Here is a 17,511-nt window from a genome sequence, read left to right as displayed (position 1 = left end):
TGCCGGTGTGTCCCTTTTTTTAATCGTACACAGAAGGCAAATTCAGGACGGGGGTACGCGGGGCTCACAGGAGCCTCAACCCGCTGGAGGTGCTGCTGGCTGGTGCGCCCCCGCCACGTCGGCAGCAGTGAGGGGTCCCGGGCTCTTCGCTGCAGTGACCAGCATCAGGGGCCCGTCATCTGGTAGCTTGCTTGACGCTCAAGTGTCGCAGGCCGGCTCCTCCAGGCCTCACCGGGGACGGCGGTGGAGACGGCCATGGCTCGGCAGCTCCAGTGGGCACTCGGGACAGAGGACCGGGGCCTCGGCTGCTTCGACCCCAACTCACCCCATCGCCGCCCGCTCCCCTCCCGCGGTTTCTCCATTGCGAGGCCCCCGCTAGCCGCTCAGCATGGCCCGGTTCGGGGTCCCTTGGGCGCCAGTGGACGCACAGGGCACATTCTTTATTGCCTGGAAAACGGAAGCTCGGCTCGAACTGCTCATCAGCGGCCTGTGTGAAGAACGAGAGGACGGTGGCCTGGCCAGCCGGCCCAGCTTCGGGCTGCTCTGTCAAAGACGAACATGGTTCCAGACGACCGCTCCTCCTACCCTGACCCCAGCCTGTCACACATTCACCGTGTGCGTCCTGCTAGTATTTTCGGATCAGGATGTCCCAGCTGTCTTTCCAGCGAAGGGCCTTGAGTTCGCTGGGCGAGAGCGACTTGTCCCCGTAGGTGAGCGGGCGCAGCGTGATGAACACGTGACAGGCGCAGGAGTACCACGCCACGACCAGGGCGCTGAAGAGGCTCCTCAGGGGCGGGGACCTGCGGGGACCGGAGCACAGGCACGGGGGGCCTGGCGGCTCCTCGCCGTGACGAGCACGCTGCCCCCCTGCCCCGGGCGCTGAACGTGACCCCCTCGTGCATCTTCCAGAATCTCCCATCTCCGCTCCGGTGCCAGAGTAGCATCCCCACGCGGCATGATCACACCGCAGCCCTCCTGAGGGGCTGTGCGGCTCCCAACCCCCCAAGACAGTGAGTCCACGCCCTTCAGCCCAGCTTCCAGAACTCACACTGGCTCACAAAGCTCTCTGGTTTCTCTACTGCACACCATGCCACCCGGCTAACACCACCGGCTGATCTGGGGCCATAAGCCGCCTTCCCCCGCTCCCGCACCGACACCCAGGAGCCGTCTCTCCCAGCCTCCAGCCAGCCACACCTTCCTCCCCTGGTGCCCCGTTGGCCCCTCCCACACCACACCCAAGTCACCACTTGGGACACCCCTGGACCTGGCACCGTCGGAGGCGTGGCCGCGGAGGCCCTGTACCTGCACAGGTGGTCGCTGATGTGCTGCAGGACCGCGGGGAGCAGGAGGATCTGGAAGGTGAGCGCCGGAAGGTAGTGGTACAGGAAGAGCGTCTTCTCCATCATGAAGAAGGGGAGGTAGTTCACCGCCCAGCCACCGGCGCACAGAGCCCCGGCCAGCACCCAGCGCAGCCAGGAATCTGCAGGGAAGGCCGCCCTGAGCCAGTGCTGCAAAGGCTCTCCGCCAGTCCCACGCCAGTCCCATGGGCTGCGTTCCTCTTTACGGTACAGACGCTCTCCGTTTTCCCCCACCTCCCGACCCTTCCCGTGATCTCTGGAGAAAGAGGGATGTCCTAAGAACCTTCTGTAGCTCCCTGCGGGATCCTCACCATCCCAACCCTCTGAGCCATACCAGCCCTCCCCCAGGCCCCGCTCCTCCTCTGGGCTCACCCGCAAGTGGGTGGGGCTCCTGGGAGCCAGGGCTGTGAGGGGCTGAATTTGGACAGCCGCCCTGCCCACTGGGGCAGGAGTCAGCAGGAAGAGTGGGGCCTTCGGGGGGCGGGGGGGCCACCCTGCCTGGGTCTTTATTTCTTGTCTGCTTCAACATGGTCTGCCGTGGTTTCTGTTATGCAAACAGCAGTGCGGGAGTAACCCCGCGCCTGGGGCCACCCTGTGCCGGCCAGCCATCCCAGAGCGCAGGCACTAAGGCTGTGCTCGTGTCCTGGGGCCAGGGCCACGGCTGCCTGGTGCCCGCATTTCCCCGGAGAAGCCTCTAACACAGCGTGGGAACCCAACTGCACCATTTTGTCTCCAGGGAGACAAGACAGATTTCGGCTCCTGCCACGCAGAAACGAGGTCGCCTTAAGGCACAGGCTCCTGGGGAGGCCGGCCCGAAGCGCGGCCAGCACTCGCGGGAGGCGAGCTGCACTAACCCTCGGGCAGATCGCGGATGCTCCTTCGGCGTCGCAGCAGGTACCAGAGGAAGAGCAGAGCGTAGACCACCGTGGCGAGGCTGGCCGAAGCCCAGATCACGACGTTCCCGAGCAGGTGGATCTGAGCCTGTGAGGGCACAGGGGGACCCTGTGAGCCACCGGCCGCTCAGAGGAACCAACCCCCGACGACGCCCGCGTGCCTGCACCTGGAACAGGGGTGCGGGCTGGACCCCAGCTCACTGCTCCGGGAAGAGGGCTAGGCGGAAATGCAACTGGGAAGGCCGACGTTCTTGCTTTAACAACTTCCCACAGAGAGTGAACCTGGGGCCACACAGAGCTAAGGACCCTGCTTCACAGCAAGTGACCGCTCGACTCCGCGCCGGGGGTGGGGGAAGGAGAAAGGGGAGCGTTTCCAGCGTGAACTCATCCGGGGAATATTGGTGGAGCGTGGAGTGCCAGCTCCAGGACTCTTCATTCTACGAGGGGAGGAGGGACGACACGGAAGCTAACAAAGCACGATGGGCCCAGCCGCTCGTGCTCTGCACAGAACAAAGCGGGAATATTTTAAAAACCACTTTTGTCAGAAGAGGGGGAACGATGCGCTCCCACAAAAGCAGTAAAGGCTGGTTTCCTTCAATGTGCGGACGTGCTAGGACCTCACTCCTCACGCCTGATGGGCGTACTGGCCCCGTGCTGCCAGATCTCACCGGGAAGGGCCCAGACACAGCGAGGGCTGGGCGGGAGGCCACGGCGGCTCTCCACGCCAGGGGAGCCTCGGACGAGCGCCCCGCCGCCCGCACGAGCGCCCGCTTACACTGGTCCTGGGGTGCAGCCAGTAGGCGATGCTGGTGTCCAGGGTGACCCAGTCCAGCGGCGAGGAGCTGTACTTGTGCTCCGAGCCGTCACTCTTCACCGTCAGCATCCTCCACTGCAAAAAGGCCAGAGGCTGCAGTCGCACACACAGCCGGACACTGTCCTCGCTCGGGGGCCTGTCCGAGGGGCTGGGGTGTCCCTTTCACGTGGGTGTCCAGCTTCACGTTCATCTGGACCACCCAGCATAGGCGGCAGCTGAGGCCCCACCCCAGGCCCCCGTCACCCTGTCTGCAGGGAAGCAACTGAACTTGGTGCTAAAAACGCTTTTAGCCTCAGGACCCCGAGTTTCCGATTCTGACCCCTCTAGGGCTCCATCACGTTGACCTGGTGCACTTTGCCCTGACCTGGGGGGCTCCAAACATACTCTGGCCGTGTGGCAAGGCTACACTGCCTGGTCCTGGCTATTCCTGCCTGCAAAGCCACAAGCCCGGGGCCGACCGTGTGGCATCTGCCACTTAGAGCAGAGACAGAGGAACAGTCCCCACTCAGCCAGGTCCGCAGTCAAAGGCTGATGACGGGAGGGAGCAGCTTGCTCTGTCGAGGAGCCAGCACCCCCAGGCAGAGCCATGCCGCCCCGGCCGGTCACCTGCAGCTCCAGGAACCTGGCCATGAAGCTCAGGTTTCTGCTGACGTCCATCTGCGCGGGCGAGTGCAGCTCCAGCTCCCTCTCCTTCTGCTCCTGGCCTGACAGCACACGCCGGACCCAGAAGAACACCAGCAGGTCAGGGGGTTCACAACAGAAGCCGTCAGCTCGGAGAAAAGCCCACGTCCCCCTTTTCAAACAGCCCACCACAGCGTCGCTGCTTTAGCTTTCCCTGCCATTCGTGATCCCCCATCAAGTCTGGATCTCTCCACTCAGGAAGCTCAGCTTGCACCGCCTTCCGGCGATACCTCCGGGGGATAGTTTGCTCGTTTGGGGCTCGGCTCCGCAGAGTGTGGACAGTGCGTCCGGTCCCCGGGGGAATCAGAGCCCTTGTTAAAGCGGCAGCGACGGGAAGCCCCGCGGCTTGGCCGGACTCACTCTTGCCATATCGATGTTCCTCCACGTTCCACACCATGCTCTCGTGGTAGCCCCGGGACACCTTCTCCCCCACGACCTCCAGCTGCCGGAACCCCCAGTCCGGGAGGTGGGCCCCGCTCAGCTAGCAAAACGGGGGGGTGGGGGTGACAGCACATGACGCGGAGGCCCGAGGCCCCGGCTCTTCCCCCCACCCCCGCCACCCAGTCACTCTGTCCGCAGCCGGCAAGGGCGGCAGCCCCTCCGTGGACCCGCCACGTCAGGATTCAGTCTGAGAAGTTGGGAGTCCTCCCCGTTCCATGTGAGGGAAACATGGATGTTAGCCAGACATCCTGCCCACGAAGAGCCCGTTTAGCCCAGAGGGTCCGGTAACCCAAGGTCGTGAGCCCCCAGCCAAGCCAGGCGAGCCAAACGCGGCGCCCTTGTACCTTGAGGGCCACGGAGGTGTTGACGTGCACCAGGCGCACCTCTGACAAGATGGTCTTCCAAACGTCCGCGTCGGATTCCCGGTTTACGATGTCCTGCAAAAGCAGACCCTGTCGATGACCTTGTTCTTTCCCCAATCTCCTGACGTGGCAAGGGAGGACCAGTCACCAAACGACGACACTATCTGAGACAAGGGGCCAGGCTCCGGGGAGCTAACAGGACAGCACCCCTGACTCATTCCGACACCCACATGGCAAGCTGCTGCCGCAGCCGGGCCGGGGGAGCACACCGCCCTCCTTCGGAGTCAAGAGGCCCCCGTGCTCGGCCTTCTCTCTCTCAAATGCAGAGGTGGTCTAGGCGAGGGTTAGAGACGGTCCCTGAGAGGTATCCTGGGGGGAGGGGTGATGGTGGGGAACGGAAACGCTATCACTGAGAGCACTTGGCCTTGTCGTATCTTATCGCAGCCCCGCGATGACCCGTGAGGGTGTGTGGCTGTTGGTGAGGACCAGAGGACCCACGGGCTCACGGGGAGCGGGGAGGAGGCCGGCCCACAGGTACACCTGCGTCAGCCCTCCTCCCTCCCTGCTCCGTGAGCTGCAGTTCCTGGAACCGTGGGCGTGTGGGGCTGCAGGTGCCACCAGCAGGGACAGAGGACGACGACCAGCCTTCGGGAGCAGCGTGGCACAAGGGCAGTGGGTGGGCCGCTGAGAAGTTCCACCGGGAGAGCTCCCAGCGACAGGGCCTGGGTGCAGAGCGCTCCCATCCCGCGGGCACGGCCGAGGAGAGGACGGAGAAGCTGAAGGCAGGCAGATGCATGCAGCACCAAGAAGGCGAGGCTGGGGGTGGGGGGTGGGGGACGCACACACACACACCCCCGGAAGGCAGCCTTGCAGCCCCTGGCTCTGCTGGGAGGGCCCCCCCAGCGGCACTGCAGCCAGCACACTGGGCCAGTCACGCCTGCAAGGACCAGAAGGGGGGGCGGGAGGCCGGTGCTCGGCAGGCAGTGCCTGCAGCCAGTCGGGAGGCTGGAAGGACAGCCTGCCTCTCGTGAGGGAGAGGCCCCAGGGTGTTAGGGTGCGCACCGGACTGAAGCTGATTTTGTGCACGTCCTTGAACTCACGGCAGCGCAAGAGCCCAAGAACACAACTCTCTGCTCCTGCCACCTTTCCCAGGATGCCGTGTGGAGCCCCGGAGAGGGACTCTCGGGGGGTAGCGCATGCCCCCGGATGCTCAGAGGCAAGGCCACCACAGGCCCAGCTGCCTCAGGAGAGGGCACCGGCAAGGAACCGCCCCGGCCGTCCCCAGGGAAACCGCGTGACCAGAAGGCTTGTTCACACCAGGCAAGGCTCAACGAAAGAGGCTCCTGTGGTCGAGGGAGGGTGGCCGAGGCCCCTGACTCTGTGCATTCCATGACCTGGTCTTGAGGCTGGAGAGGCCGCCAAGTCCAAGGGAACCTTCACCCGGCAGGGCCCCGAAGGCCCACGGCCAGCACTAGCACTGACCAAGTTCCCCGCAAACTCGTCCCTCCCACAGAGCAAATCTCTGTTTCCCCGCAAAAACATCTGGGGCTTTTTTAGGAATAAAAATCACTAATTTTACATCTGAATCACAGTTACTCTAAAGGGCAGTTTTGACCGGTCCGTGTCAGGAAGGACGGGCGCCTGCTGGCCGTCAGGAGCGGTTCCCGCCGGGGACTCACCAGTCTCCAGAGGTTCTGGGAGGGCATGGAGATGTTGTAATCCACGTAGCAGGAGACCTCCTGCGAGTGCGGGCTCAGGGGCGCCGCCACGTCGTGCCTGGAAAACCAAACAGTCCTGTTTGGAGCTCCCCACCCTGCCGATCACCGCGCCTCGAAGGCAAAAAAGCCACTTGGGCGAACAAAGCGGGCTCAGCCTGAAGGAGCGCTGGGCCCCAAGCGGTGCCAGCTAAGGGCGTGCGGATCAATGGGACATGGCATGGCAGCCACTCCCCAGAAACCACACCTCTGGGGAAAAGTACACGTGCTGTGGGTCTGACGGATGGCAGTCCACGCCGTGGGGGTGTCGCCACTCTGCCACGGACGACAAAGCAAGTCTCGGAGGGAGGGGCCCACTGTCCCGGGAGCAGGACGACGCGCCCCAGGCCTCGGAAATGCTGCGGTACTAGGAACACTGTCAGGGGACGAGATGCCCTCGGGGACGGACGGCAACCCCAAACATCCAGAAACACCCACCTCCCTCACCCACGCTTTATCCTACTTTGCGCCGGGCGCTCCGGAGGAGCTGGAGACAGCGCTCACACCCCGGCAAATGCAGACCTTCACAGGCACGGACCACAGATCGCCAGGCTGTGGGGCACTCCCAACAAAATCAGGACAGCAGGGAGCACCCGGGAAAGGCTTTGCGGAGGTGACATTTCAGTGGACACGTGACTACAGCGAGTGGGCCATGGGGGATGGGAGTCCAAGAACACTCCAGGCAGATGGAGCAGGTGTAAAGGCCCCAGGGCTGCTGTACTTGGCTGTCTGGGGACAACAGGGAGGCCGGGGGGCCACAGTGAAGTTTGCCAGGGGGTGACCAGGGGCCAGATCCCACCAAGCCCGGGAGAAGTGGGGACGTTATTCTGAGTGCGACAGCCACACTGTGGAAGTCACTGGAGGGCTTCTGGCTGAGAAGCGAGGCCAGGCCAGCGGACGGTGTGCTCACAGGGCACTGCTGGGGGGACGGGGACAGGGAGGCAGGAGGTCGGGGCACCGGCCCTCACGGCACAGGGATCAGGCCTGGACTGGGCCATGGCAGGAGCGGAAGGAAGAAAGAGAAGCAGCCAGGGTGGCGGCTGGGCACCCGGCTCTTCCCAGGGAGAAGCAGGGGAGGCCAGGAGCCTGCACTGCCCCAAGAGCCAAGGCCTGCCATATGGCTTTCGGTGGGGGTAGTGGTGGGGGTGGGAAGCAGACTCGATGCACAATTTGGGAGTCACGAGGAGCCACAAGATGAGCCAAGAAGCTGGGTGGAGGCAGGAAGAGAGGAGGCTGGGCACGTCAGTTTGCAGAGACTGCCCAGGTCAAGTCAGGGAAGGGCCAAGCACCGACACACAAGTACCCTTCCCGACCCTACGGAGTCGGGATTTCAGTCCTCCTTGAATTCACACGCACTTTAAGCATTTAACTTTACAGACGGACGTGCCCGCACTTCATTCCGTGCGGAGGCACTCCCGTGCTCTCCCTAACTTCCTGGAACCTCCTCCCCGACCTCTCACTGCAGGGTCCGGGGTCCGGGGTGGCGGGGCCACCCTGCTAAGGCTCCATTTCCCTCCCACCCCTCCCTGTGCTGCTGCCGTCACTGGGGGGCGCCTCCCAACAGGCTGCAGCCGCGGTCCGCCCCAAGGGAGCAAGAGATGGCCATGGGGGCAGTGGGGCAGTGGGCGGGCTCTGCCCTGGACAGAGAGCCCCAGCGGAAACCCCGGAAAGCCCGAGAGGAGCGGAGCGGGCCGACGGCGGGCACTCACGTGTTGAGGAAGCGGGTGGTCATGCCGTGTACCAGCTGCACCACGTCCCCATGCCGCACGGGCCTCGGGGGGCTACCCACCACCAGCTGATGCCTGCGAATACAGAGGGCCGCCGGCTGGACACGTGGCCTCCTTCGTCCACGCTCTCCGAGCAAGCGCACTGAGGGCCCCGCAGGCTGGTGGCGAGCGCGGTGGAGCAGCCAGACATGGCCCGCAGCCTCACGCGGCTGCAGCAAGCGCCAAACCCAGCAGCCGCCCGCGGGTGTGCCACGGCGGGCACAGGGACGCCAAGGCGCCCGTGGCGGGGAGGACCGCGGTCAAGGCAGCCTCCCAGAGGGGCGGACATTTAGGTTTTTAGGAGCCAGCTGGGTAAGATCGTTCCAGCCTGAGTGACAGCACATGCGAGGAGCCTGCCTTGTTCCCAAAACGCAGGGCAGGGTGGGTGCTGTGAGGGGCCGGCCAGGCCCCGGGCCGGAAGGAGGCCGGGAGCTGCAGGCCACCGCCAGGGCTCTGGATGGCACTGAAGGGGCAACGGAAGCTAGGAAGGGTTTCAGCACGACAGTGACCTGCCACGAGTGACATTTTAAAAGACCACGCAGGGCTGCGAAAACTGGAGCGGGAGGAAAGCGCTGGGGGAGGCAGCAGGGGTAGAGATGGAGGCCAGGACGGCTTGAGACTTCGTTTGCCGGTGGGGTCCACAGATGGGCTGCTGGACTGGACGGACTGGATGGGGGAGGGGGACAAGGGAGTCGTCCGTCCGTGAGCCTGAGCAAGGGAGTGCCTCGGGGGCACAGGGAGCGCTGGCAGAGTTTGTGCGGCACCCGGGGGAACACGGGGTGGGCAGTTCCCTGAGGAAGCATCCAACCCCCGGACTGCAGGCTCATCAGCACAGAGCTGCTCTCAAAGCTTCCAGGGAGGAAGGGAACATGGAGAGAGGACGACGAGGTTAAGCCCCAGTGTGGAGTCCCAGGAAACGCACGCACCTCCCGGGATCCTTCACGATCCACCAGTTGTTGACGTCTTTGAAGGGATAACAGGTCACCTGCTGCTGGTGCGAGCTGCCTCGGCCGTTCTCGTATCTGCATGAAGAAACCAACACAACTGTCTGCCAGTGGCTGCAATCAGCCTCTCTCTCGAGGTTCCTGCAAATACCACCCGGCAAGGTGTCCGGGAGAAGACAAGGATGAGACGTGTAAGTGTGGGTCTACGAGGGGCTGGAGGGCACGCCCAGCGTGCGAGTCGCGCAGCAGACGCGGGACAGCCCAGGCCCTCTGCTCCCCAAGTCCCTCTGTTTCATACACAAAAAGGATAAGATTCATTGATAATCAGAACCTGAGAGCTCAATGTCTTTCTCGGAAATTTCATTTACAGTGAACGCTGGTAACGGCAAAAATGTGAAAAAACCACACAGTTTATGATCTTCGATTTACAACGGTGACTTTCCTTACATCATGGGGTAGGTGCTCTGGTGGGAATGAAGCCAGCAGGGCACGGGTTTGCCGAAGACATTCTTCAGAGTGACCTGGGAACCATAGGCCACCTCCAGGGGCTGGCCCTGCGTGATCCGAGCTAGCCCTCCCTAAGACAAAAGCAGAAGGTGGCACGTGAGAAAGAGTGCCTCTCGACAGCCACATGTCCATGGGGGTGGGATGTATTCGGGGTGGTGGTGGTCCTTATCATATCATGGAAATGGCTATGAGGACATGGGACCTGCTCCTCACGAGTTACATGACATAATCATCACACAGCTGCCTGGACAGGATGATGCCTCCAGGGCCAGGAACTCTCCTACCCTTCCACGCGCCCGCTCACCTCACTGCCACAGGCGTCTTCGGAGAAGGGCAACCCTGTCCACTTGAAAGGTGAGGCTCTCTCATATAAATCTATCGATCTAGCTTTCTTTCTTTCTTTCTTTTTCTTTTAAGATTTTATTTATTTGGCAGAGAGGGAGAAAGAGAGCACAAGCAGGGGGAGCGGCAGGCAGAAGGAAAAGCTGGCTCCCCACTGAGCAGGGAGCCTGACGTGGGGCTCGATCCCAGGACCCTGAGATCACGACCTGAACCGAAGGCAGACACTTCACCAACTGAGCCACCCAGGTGCCCCCTAAATAAATTCTGAAAGGAAAAAAATGGGGCGCCTGGGGGGCAGTCAGTGAAGCATCCAACTCTTGGTTTCAGCTCAGGTCATGATCTCAGGGTTATGGGCTTGAGCCCCATGATGGGCTCTGCACTCAGTGGGGAGTCTGCTGGAGATTCTCCCTCTCCCTCTGCCCCCGCTCTTGCTCGTGCGCTCTGTCTCTCAAATAAATACATCTTTAAAAAAAAAAAGGGTGAGAAAACCAGCACTTGGATGAACTAAGAAATTTGCCCAAACACGCACGCCAGGCTGTCAGAGAGCCGACAGTCAAGAGCCAGTCTGTCTGAGTCTCTGGTCCTCACCACCCCCATCGGAACGCTCCGCTCTCTCTGAAAAGTCAGCAGGAACGAATGCCAGAGTTGAGCTTGTCCTGTGACAAGTGTGCACCTTTCTCAAGTCGGTAGGACTTCACCATGTCCTCAGGCAGGTCACACTGAAGAGCTGACCCCTTCGTCTATTTCCACACCGTCCACACACGCAGAATTAGTTTAGAAATACTAAAGCAGACCCTTCACGTCTTGATTTCCACCCCTAACACTTGACAATATTTACATAAGAAAACTCTGGTCTAGGGGCACCTGGGGGGCTCAGTCGGTGAAGCCTCTGCCTTCGGCTCAGGTCATGATCCCAGGGTCCTGGGATCAAGCCCAGTATCGGGCTCCCTGCTCAGCGGTGAGTCTGCTTCTCTCTCTGCCTGTCCCTCCCTGCTGCTCGTGCTCTCTCTCGCTCTCTCTCAAATAAATAAAACCTTAAAAACAAAAAACAAACAACAAACCCTGAGTCTAGTCTTGTCCCCTCTGGGGTGGCTGTGGCACCCCTCCTTACCTCCAGGCTGGCTTGGAAAGCACTGGACATGACCTGATCGTGGGGCCCGGAGCGGTAGACCAGAATCAAGTGGACATAGAAGAAGAGCAAGTACATGAGGGCCGGGACGACCAGCAGGGCTGCGGCTCGGGCAAGCAGGTGACAGAGCACACGGACCTGCCGCAGATGGGGGACCGGTCACGTCCCAGTGCCTGGGAAGGCGCGGCCGCTCCAGACGGGCAGGCTCCGAGCAAGTGGGTGGCAGAGCTCTGGGCTCCCCGCAGCCGCGGGCGGGAGGCTCACGGAGGCCCATCTTCCGGAGAAGCCCTTCTCCCCAGACCCCCGCCCACCCCGGGATGGCCGCGCACCCTGCTCCACGGCGGCACCTACGTGTGACAGAGTCCGGTCTCCGATCAGGTGCCAGGCATGGACGCTGGCGACTGCGAGCACCAGCAGGTACGTGAAAACACCCACATATTTGACACTGAAAAGACACGAGGAGAAATGGTTACAACAAGGCACAGAACAAGGACGATGCCAAGGCCGCCCCAGACCCGCGGACCACACTCACCCCACGGCACAGGAGCAGGCCACTCCCGTCAGCATCAGCCAAAACCACCAGCTCAGAGAGAAGGGCCTGGGGTCAAAGCAGAAGAGCAAAGCTGGGAACGGTTCACGAAACATCGCCCGAGAAGGCACATTCCTCAGAGCTCCCGGGGTCGGCTGGCCATCCCAAGCTTCAAGACGAGAGAAACGAACCCTCATCTCCCAAATCTCAGTCCCGGCAGAACTTTTCTTTTTGGCCAGAACATTTTCCCAGTTAGTTTAGATTATACAAAAATGAGGGGCGCCTGGGTGGCTCAGCTGGTGAAGCATCTGCCTTCGGCTCAGGTCACGATCCTGGTGTCCTGGGACAGAGCGCCGTGTCGGGCTTCCTGCTCAGGGGGGAGTCTGCTTCTCCCTCTCCCTCTGCCCCTCCCCTTGCTCGTGCTCTCTCTTGCTCACACTGCTCGCTCTCAAATAAATAAATAATTAAGAAATAAATTATACAAAAATGAGAAGGTATTTAGGAAGTCAGGAGCCAAGGCCAGTCTAGATGATGAAAGATAATCCACAAGCAGCCCCCCCAAAATGAAAAGGCATCAGACCTTCTCAGATCCACAAACCACCCAGACCCTTCTCTCACTAACCAGGAAGGACATGTCTCACTCTGCATACCTCTGTTTTTGGGAGTTGGAGAACTTCAGGTAGGACAGCACAGCCAACAGATTAAAAAATATTAACACTGACTCCAAAAGCATGAGCCTTGACTGAGTGATGAGAGCATTCTCTGTTAGAAAGAGGACACATATGTCAGCTGTCAGGGAGCAGGGGCAAACGTAAGGGGATGGGAGCATCCACAGAAAGGACATACTCTAAATGCCACAGAACGTGGCCACAGGAAGTTCAGGATTAGGTGGCTGGAAGGGGATAGATTCCAGAACCACAAAGGTGAGTTCTTAGGTGTGAACCATGCCTAGCAAGACCTTGCTGCCCTGACCCTGGGCAGGCCACCAGACCTTTCCGAGTCTTTCTCTTTCTCATTTGCAGAAGGAATACCAACTTTGTGGTATAGGCATGTATTTGGCTGCAAAAGTCTGACCATACAGTCCCGCCACCCCATACCCTGGGAGGAGGGCAACTGACTCCCAGAGTCAAATCTGGATGAACTGGGCACACTTTCTTCTGTCCTGTGACTAGGAGACCGTGCAGGGGGCACATCTACTAAACCCACGTGCTCTCCTGGGCCGCACGCTGAAACCACCAAGGCCAGCGCTGGGTTCTTCCCTGCGTGACACCAAAGCAGGCAGAGGCCTGGGTCTCACCGATAAGCATCAGCAGAGCAGCCCCCATGGCGGCGCAATGAGAAAAGCCGAGCTCCAGCAGGATCTGGTAGGCCATGGGCACCGACAGGGCCCCGGTCAGGGCCGGCAGCAGGCGCAAAGACCACACGGGCACGTTGCTGCTGTATTCTGGGAAAGCAACCACAGCAGAGCTGAGCACACGGCACGCACTGCCTTCCTACACTGCAGGTGTGTTTTCAAACACAGTGTCATGTTCACAGACCCTAAAGTGCAAGTTTGCAAAACTAGGGACCATATCAGGAACGGAGTGTGTAAGCGCAGGTAAAAGCTTTGACATCGGCCGTGCGTCGTCAAAGCCTCGCTCTCAACAAGCACGGAAACAATGCCTAATGATTCTGAAAGTAGTTAGTGCTTTACTTATTTATAAATTTACTCCACCTTCTCCCAGAAACATCGGGGCAACAGACAAAACTTACACGTACAAAAGATAATTGCGCTCGGACGCCATGTACAGACTGTGCTATGGGTACCGAAAACCAAGGACAAAATAAGGACTATGATTAAACACTAAGACGTTTACCAGACCTTTCAAAAGTCTTCCACTTGTACTGAATTTATCATACCCAGGACAGATTAATAACCACAGCTGTTAATCCCTATGAAAGCCACTCCCTCTCCATTCTAATACGGGCAAAGTCACAAAGGACGTGAACATGACTTTTACCTGCTCCGATTCTGTTCCACAAAAAGTTACCATCGAATCCTCCTAAATAACCTGAAACAGAAGACGAGTCAGTAACTATCTCGTGCAGCAAAGAGCTGGGGAGTGCCGAACCACGGCAGCAACAGGGAAACAATGATAAATAATTACATATGGTTTCTGCCCTCAAGAAATTTCACTTATGAGTTCTGTTTTATTATTTTTAAAATAAATTACCACAATTCTACCTATTTATTTATTTAGGTGTTGTAGATAGGCTTTATTTATTAATTTATTTTTAAGTAATCTTTACGCACAACCCCGAGATCAAGAGTCGCACGCTCCACCGATTGAGCCAGTTGGACGCCCCTTGCGTATAACTTTTAAAGGGCCACTTCTCTTACTAATGACTCCTACCTCCTAAGGCCAGCAGCATATGGCCAAACGGTGGTCCACTGCCATCCAGAAAGAAGATCCGCTTCATGTAGAAAGAGATGTACTGCCCATAATACACTTCATCAAAACTGAAAAGCAAACCCACGTGATAGTCAACCAGAAATCGTCACCAAACACAGGTGCAAGGGTAAACATATACCTGTTTCCAAACAACGCGAGAAGAGTGCTCAGCAAAGGTCAGATCTTTTGCTGCAACTGCACCGCGTCCCCAAATATGAACACAGGTGCACAGCATCAACCATCAAGGTCAGGAGGGAAAACTCACCAAGAACAGCCACATACTCAGGATGTTGGCCCAGCACAGACTCTATTTACCCTCCCTAGTGTCACTTAGGGACGTGCTAGCAGGCAGCCTACGAGAGGCCTCACAGACCCGAGGCTACGTCTGTGACTAAGGGTCAGAATCACACCTGGTAACCAGGGGCAGGGGTCACTGGGGGACGTGCAGAAACCAACGGCAACACATGTTTTCAGACAATCGGGGACATTCAAGGATACTGCCAATATTGCTGTCAATTTCTTAGGTGTGATAACATTGATACGGATTTTAAGAGTTTTCATCTGTTAGAAATATACTAAATGACTTAAACATACTGCTTATGACTTGCCTCAAAAAAGTCCCCTGAAGCTGAGTGATGAATACATTGGTTGGGGAAGAGGTTATTATACTACTCTCCCTACTTCTGCATCTGTTTAATGTGTTCCACAACAAAAAAGTTAAATTTTTTGGTTCTTTTTTGAACACACGAACTAACCAGATAGCGACTGGCCCTGTAATACCACCAACAGCCATCTCTCCTTAAAACAAAGAACGCAAAGGTCAATGGCAACTCACTTCCAAACCCATCAATCCTCCACCCTCCACCCTTGATTTTAAATGGTTACCTACAGCTGCTGCACCTGCTTCAGGGGCCAGATTTCACCTGCTAGAGAACTACAGGGCACGATGTGATAGGTGGACTCAGCACGTGCTGTTCTGGAGACCAACGGGCCTCTCCTCTGCCCAAAACACCCATCCCTGAGAAGCCCAGAATTCCACTCTCTCACTTCCGCTGTTCAGAGGGGCACTTTCTGTCACCAACGCATGAACAAATTACAATTCTTTCCGATTGGCCCTGAATGGGGGTGTCTGGCTTACACCACAGCCCTTGGATAGGCGAGCTGCCACAGGCGGCTCAGTAGCCCCACGGCGGTCAGAGCCACAACATTCAAATTGATGTCAGCTGTCACCACGACAGGGCGCTTCAAAAATCCCAACATCTTGTAGAGAAGCAGGTCCTTGAGGATGCCCTGGAGAAGAAGGGAAGAGACGGAGTGAGTAAACAAGCGGCCACCCGGAAGGCTCACAGGTTCGAGGAAAAGCATCGCAACCACCCCGGCTCTCCAGCGCACCACGAAGAACCATGCGTTGGGGGGTCGTTGAGAGAAAGGCAGGAGGACACCAGCAGCCAACTAAGGTGAGAATTCGGGACTGAATATTCACTCACTCAACAAGTCACTCCGCGAACACCCACTGAGCCCTTCCTGGAGAGGAGCTGCTTATCGGGGAAGCCCGCGGACCTCGCCAACCTCGCCCTTCTGGGCCTCAGAAGCCGCCTCATCAGCCGCTAGTGCCTCCCCCGCACCCCTCCCTGCTGCTGCCCATCCCCTAGGCTTCCCCTTTCTCACCCTGAGGGTGCATCTGTACCCGGACGCCCCCGTTTCCTCCCCAAGGCGTCATCTTCCCTTGGGCTCCACTCGTCTTAAGGCTACATCTACGCTAGGCGCCCCTTCTCGCACCAAAGCTGCATCTGGCCTTTGGCGGTCCCCTTCTCCGCAGAGACCTCATCGGCTCTGGGAGGCCCCCACTCCTCTTCCAGGCATTCCTTTCTCTCTCAGGCTGCACCTTCCCAAAGGTTTCATTCGCCCCTGAGCACCCACTCCTCTCCCAAGCCTGCACCTGCCGGGGCGCCCCCCTCTCCCCGGGCGCACCTGCCCTCGGCCCCGCCCCCAGCCGGGCCGACGCCGACGCCCTCGGCCCTGCTCGTCCGCAAGCCGCGCACGCGCGTCCTGCGCAAACTCTCTGGCGTCTCAACTGGGCGCTGTCCCTGGTGCCCCAAACGTACTCTCGTTTCGTCGAGTTCCCGCAGAGTTGCTCCCCGCGTCCGGCCCCGCCTCGGATCCGTCGGCGGGGGTGGGGGCGGGAGACGCCGACCGTTAAGTGTTCTCGTCACGCTGGGGGGCGAGACCGCTCGGCACTCTGCACCGCCCACGCACCGCCTGCTCGACGCTCGACTCGCCGCGCCTGCGGAGCCCTTCGCGGGAGCGCCGCGCGTGCGTCCTGCGCCAGGGCACCGCGCGTGCGCCGCAAGGGCTGTCAGGGTGTGGAGCGGCGCGGAGACCCGCCTCTGTCGTGCGTCGTTAACGGCTTTGGTATCCCGGGAACTTAGTGCTCGCTGAACGCTCCGGTGTCGTTTTTAAAAAGCAAGACAGTCGGTCCTTAACCGTGTCCATCTCAGTGCAGTCCGGCGAGCAACTCGCGTGCGGATGTCTGCCGCTCCCCGGGCTCCGGCTTCTCCGGCCGCCGCTCTCTCGCCCCTCCTCCCCAGGCTCCCGCAGGCTCCCGCGGGCTCCCGCGGGCTCCCGCGACCCCTGCCGCCCCTCCCCCGCGCCCCACAAGGCTCCCTTGGGCCCCTGCACCCCAGCCGCAGCTCTTCCGTCCCCCCAGGCGTCCCCGGCCCCCGCGCGGAGCCTGTCCTGCGGGTGACACAGCGCCTTTGGCCAGGGGAACGGCGGGGCGGGACGGTTAACCGACGGGAACACCACCCTTCTCAGTCTCCCACGTCCTGGTCCTTTCGTGTATGTGTGTGTGCATCTCACGGATGGGTACCTCAGGGTTAGGCACTACAATTACGGTTCTTCACTGTGCAAGATTTTTCCCCCCCACGAATGTTGGTCAACCCAGCGTTAGAGGACACGGGTTACGAATGTAGGGGTACCTCTGACTTAACCGTGCCTCGCCCAAGGCTGTGGAGAGGGGGCGAGCTGCGGCTCACCCCGCCTGAGGCCGGGGGCTCCCTGGGCTCCGGGAGGAGTGGGGCTGGCTGGCTCCTGGTGAGGTTCCGTGAACCACCCGTCCCTAGGGGCAGTGGATCCAGGGAACGGGTGTGGCCGCTAGAGCCAAGACAGCCCATGCCCAGGTCCCAGTTCTTCCATACAGTCAAGAGGCGCAGAAGGAATCTGCAAGGAAGGAGTCTTTCCTCATGGAAAGTGTTCTTCGCGGGGATGATTTATAAGTTTCCTACATTCTTAACTGGTGCCCACGACCTCTTTGAATCCACACTACCCCCAGGAGGTAGGTACTGTTAAATCGACATTTTCCAGTTGAAATTGTGACTGGGGGGGGGGGGGGGAGTGTCCTTCCGAGTCATGCAGCTGGGGTGGGGGTGGGGCAGAACCGAGCATCACCATCGGGACTCAAATCCAAGCTCTTGATCCCTCACTTCCCCATGCCTGGAGCACTCATCCTTCCTACTCCACAGTGCAGCATAATCCTCTCCTCCCAGCAAAAGAAAAGGGT

General features: G+C 59.7%; 1 protein-coding gene across 9 annotated transcripts; it reads right to left on the bottom strand.

Moving 5' to 3' along the window:
• POMT1 (protein O-mannosyltransferase 1) lies at positions 1 to 16,268 on the bottom strand. 9 transcript variants are annotated; one of them, XM_026514228.3, is made up of 20 exons: positions 16,058 to 16,268; positions 15,091 to 15,242; positions 13,914 to 14,020; positions 13,521 to 13,571; positions 12,818 to 12,964; positions 12,171 to 12,282; positions 11,524 to 11,589; positions 11,343 to 11,436; positions 10,974 to 11,129; positions 9,461 to 9,591; positions 8,996 to 9,091; positions 8,013 to 8,105; positions 6,229 to 6,325; positions 4,532 to 4,624; positions 4,107 to 4,227; positions 3,672 to 3,769; positions 3,027 to 3,140; positions 2,213 to 2,339; positions 1,303 to 1,480; positions 1 to 800 (listed from the first exon to the last, which is right to left on the bottom strand). In XM_026514228.3, the coding sequence occupies exons 2-20, from the start codon at positions 15,210 to 15,212 to the stop codon at positions 626 to 628; spliced, it is 2,178 nt and encodes a 725-aa protein (XP_026370013.1). In that variant the 5' UTR covers positions 15,213 to 15,242; positions 16,058 to 16,268; the 3' UTR covers positions 1 to 625. The 9 variants fall into 9 exon arrangements, with proteins under 9 accessions (XP_026370013.1, XP_026370007.1, XP_057169375.1 ...); XM_026514222.4 differs by lacking the exon at positions 16,058 to 16,268 and adding an exon at positions 15,924 to 16,015; XM_057313392.1 differs by having other exon boundaries at positions 1 to 1,480; positions 16,058 to 16,267.
• Positions 16,269 to 17,511: the final 1,243 nt, after the last annotated feature.

The sequence above is a fragment of the Ursus arctos genome, unplaced genomic scaffold (genome assembly GCF_023065955.2).
Source record: "Ursus arctos isolate Adak ecotype North America unplaced genomic scaffold, UrsArc2.0 scaffold_18, whole genome shotgun sequence".
NCBI classification, from domain to species: Eukaryota; Metazoa; Chordata; class Mammalia; order Carnivora; family Ursidae; genus Ursus; species Ursus arctos.
This window is presented reverse-complemented; position numbering and strand designations above follow the sequence as displayed.

Excerpts from the sequence above, each read along its gene's own strand:
- POMT1 (XM_057313392.1), bottom strand. The coding sequence starts at position 15,212 with ATGTTGGGATTTTTGAAGCGCCCTGTCGTGGTGACAGCTGACATCAAT. Across the intron at positions 11,590-12,170 it reads TCCAACTCCCAAAAACAGAG|GCCCTTCTCTCTGAGCTGGT; the intron begins GTATGCAGAGTG and ends CTTTGACCCCAG. Across the intron at positions 6,326-8,012 it reads ACCACCCGCTTCCTCAACAC|GCACGACGTGGCGGCGCCCC; the intron begins GTGAGTGCCCGC and ends TTGGTTTTCCAG.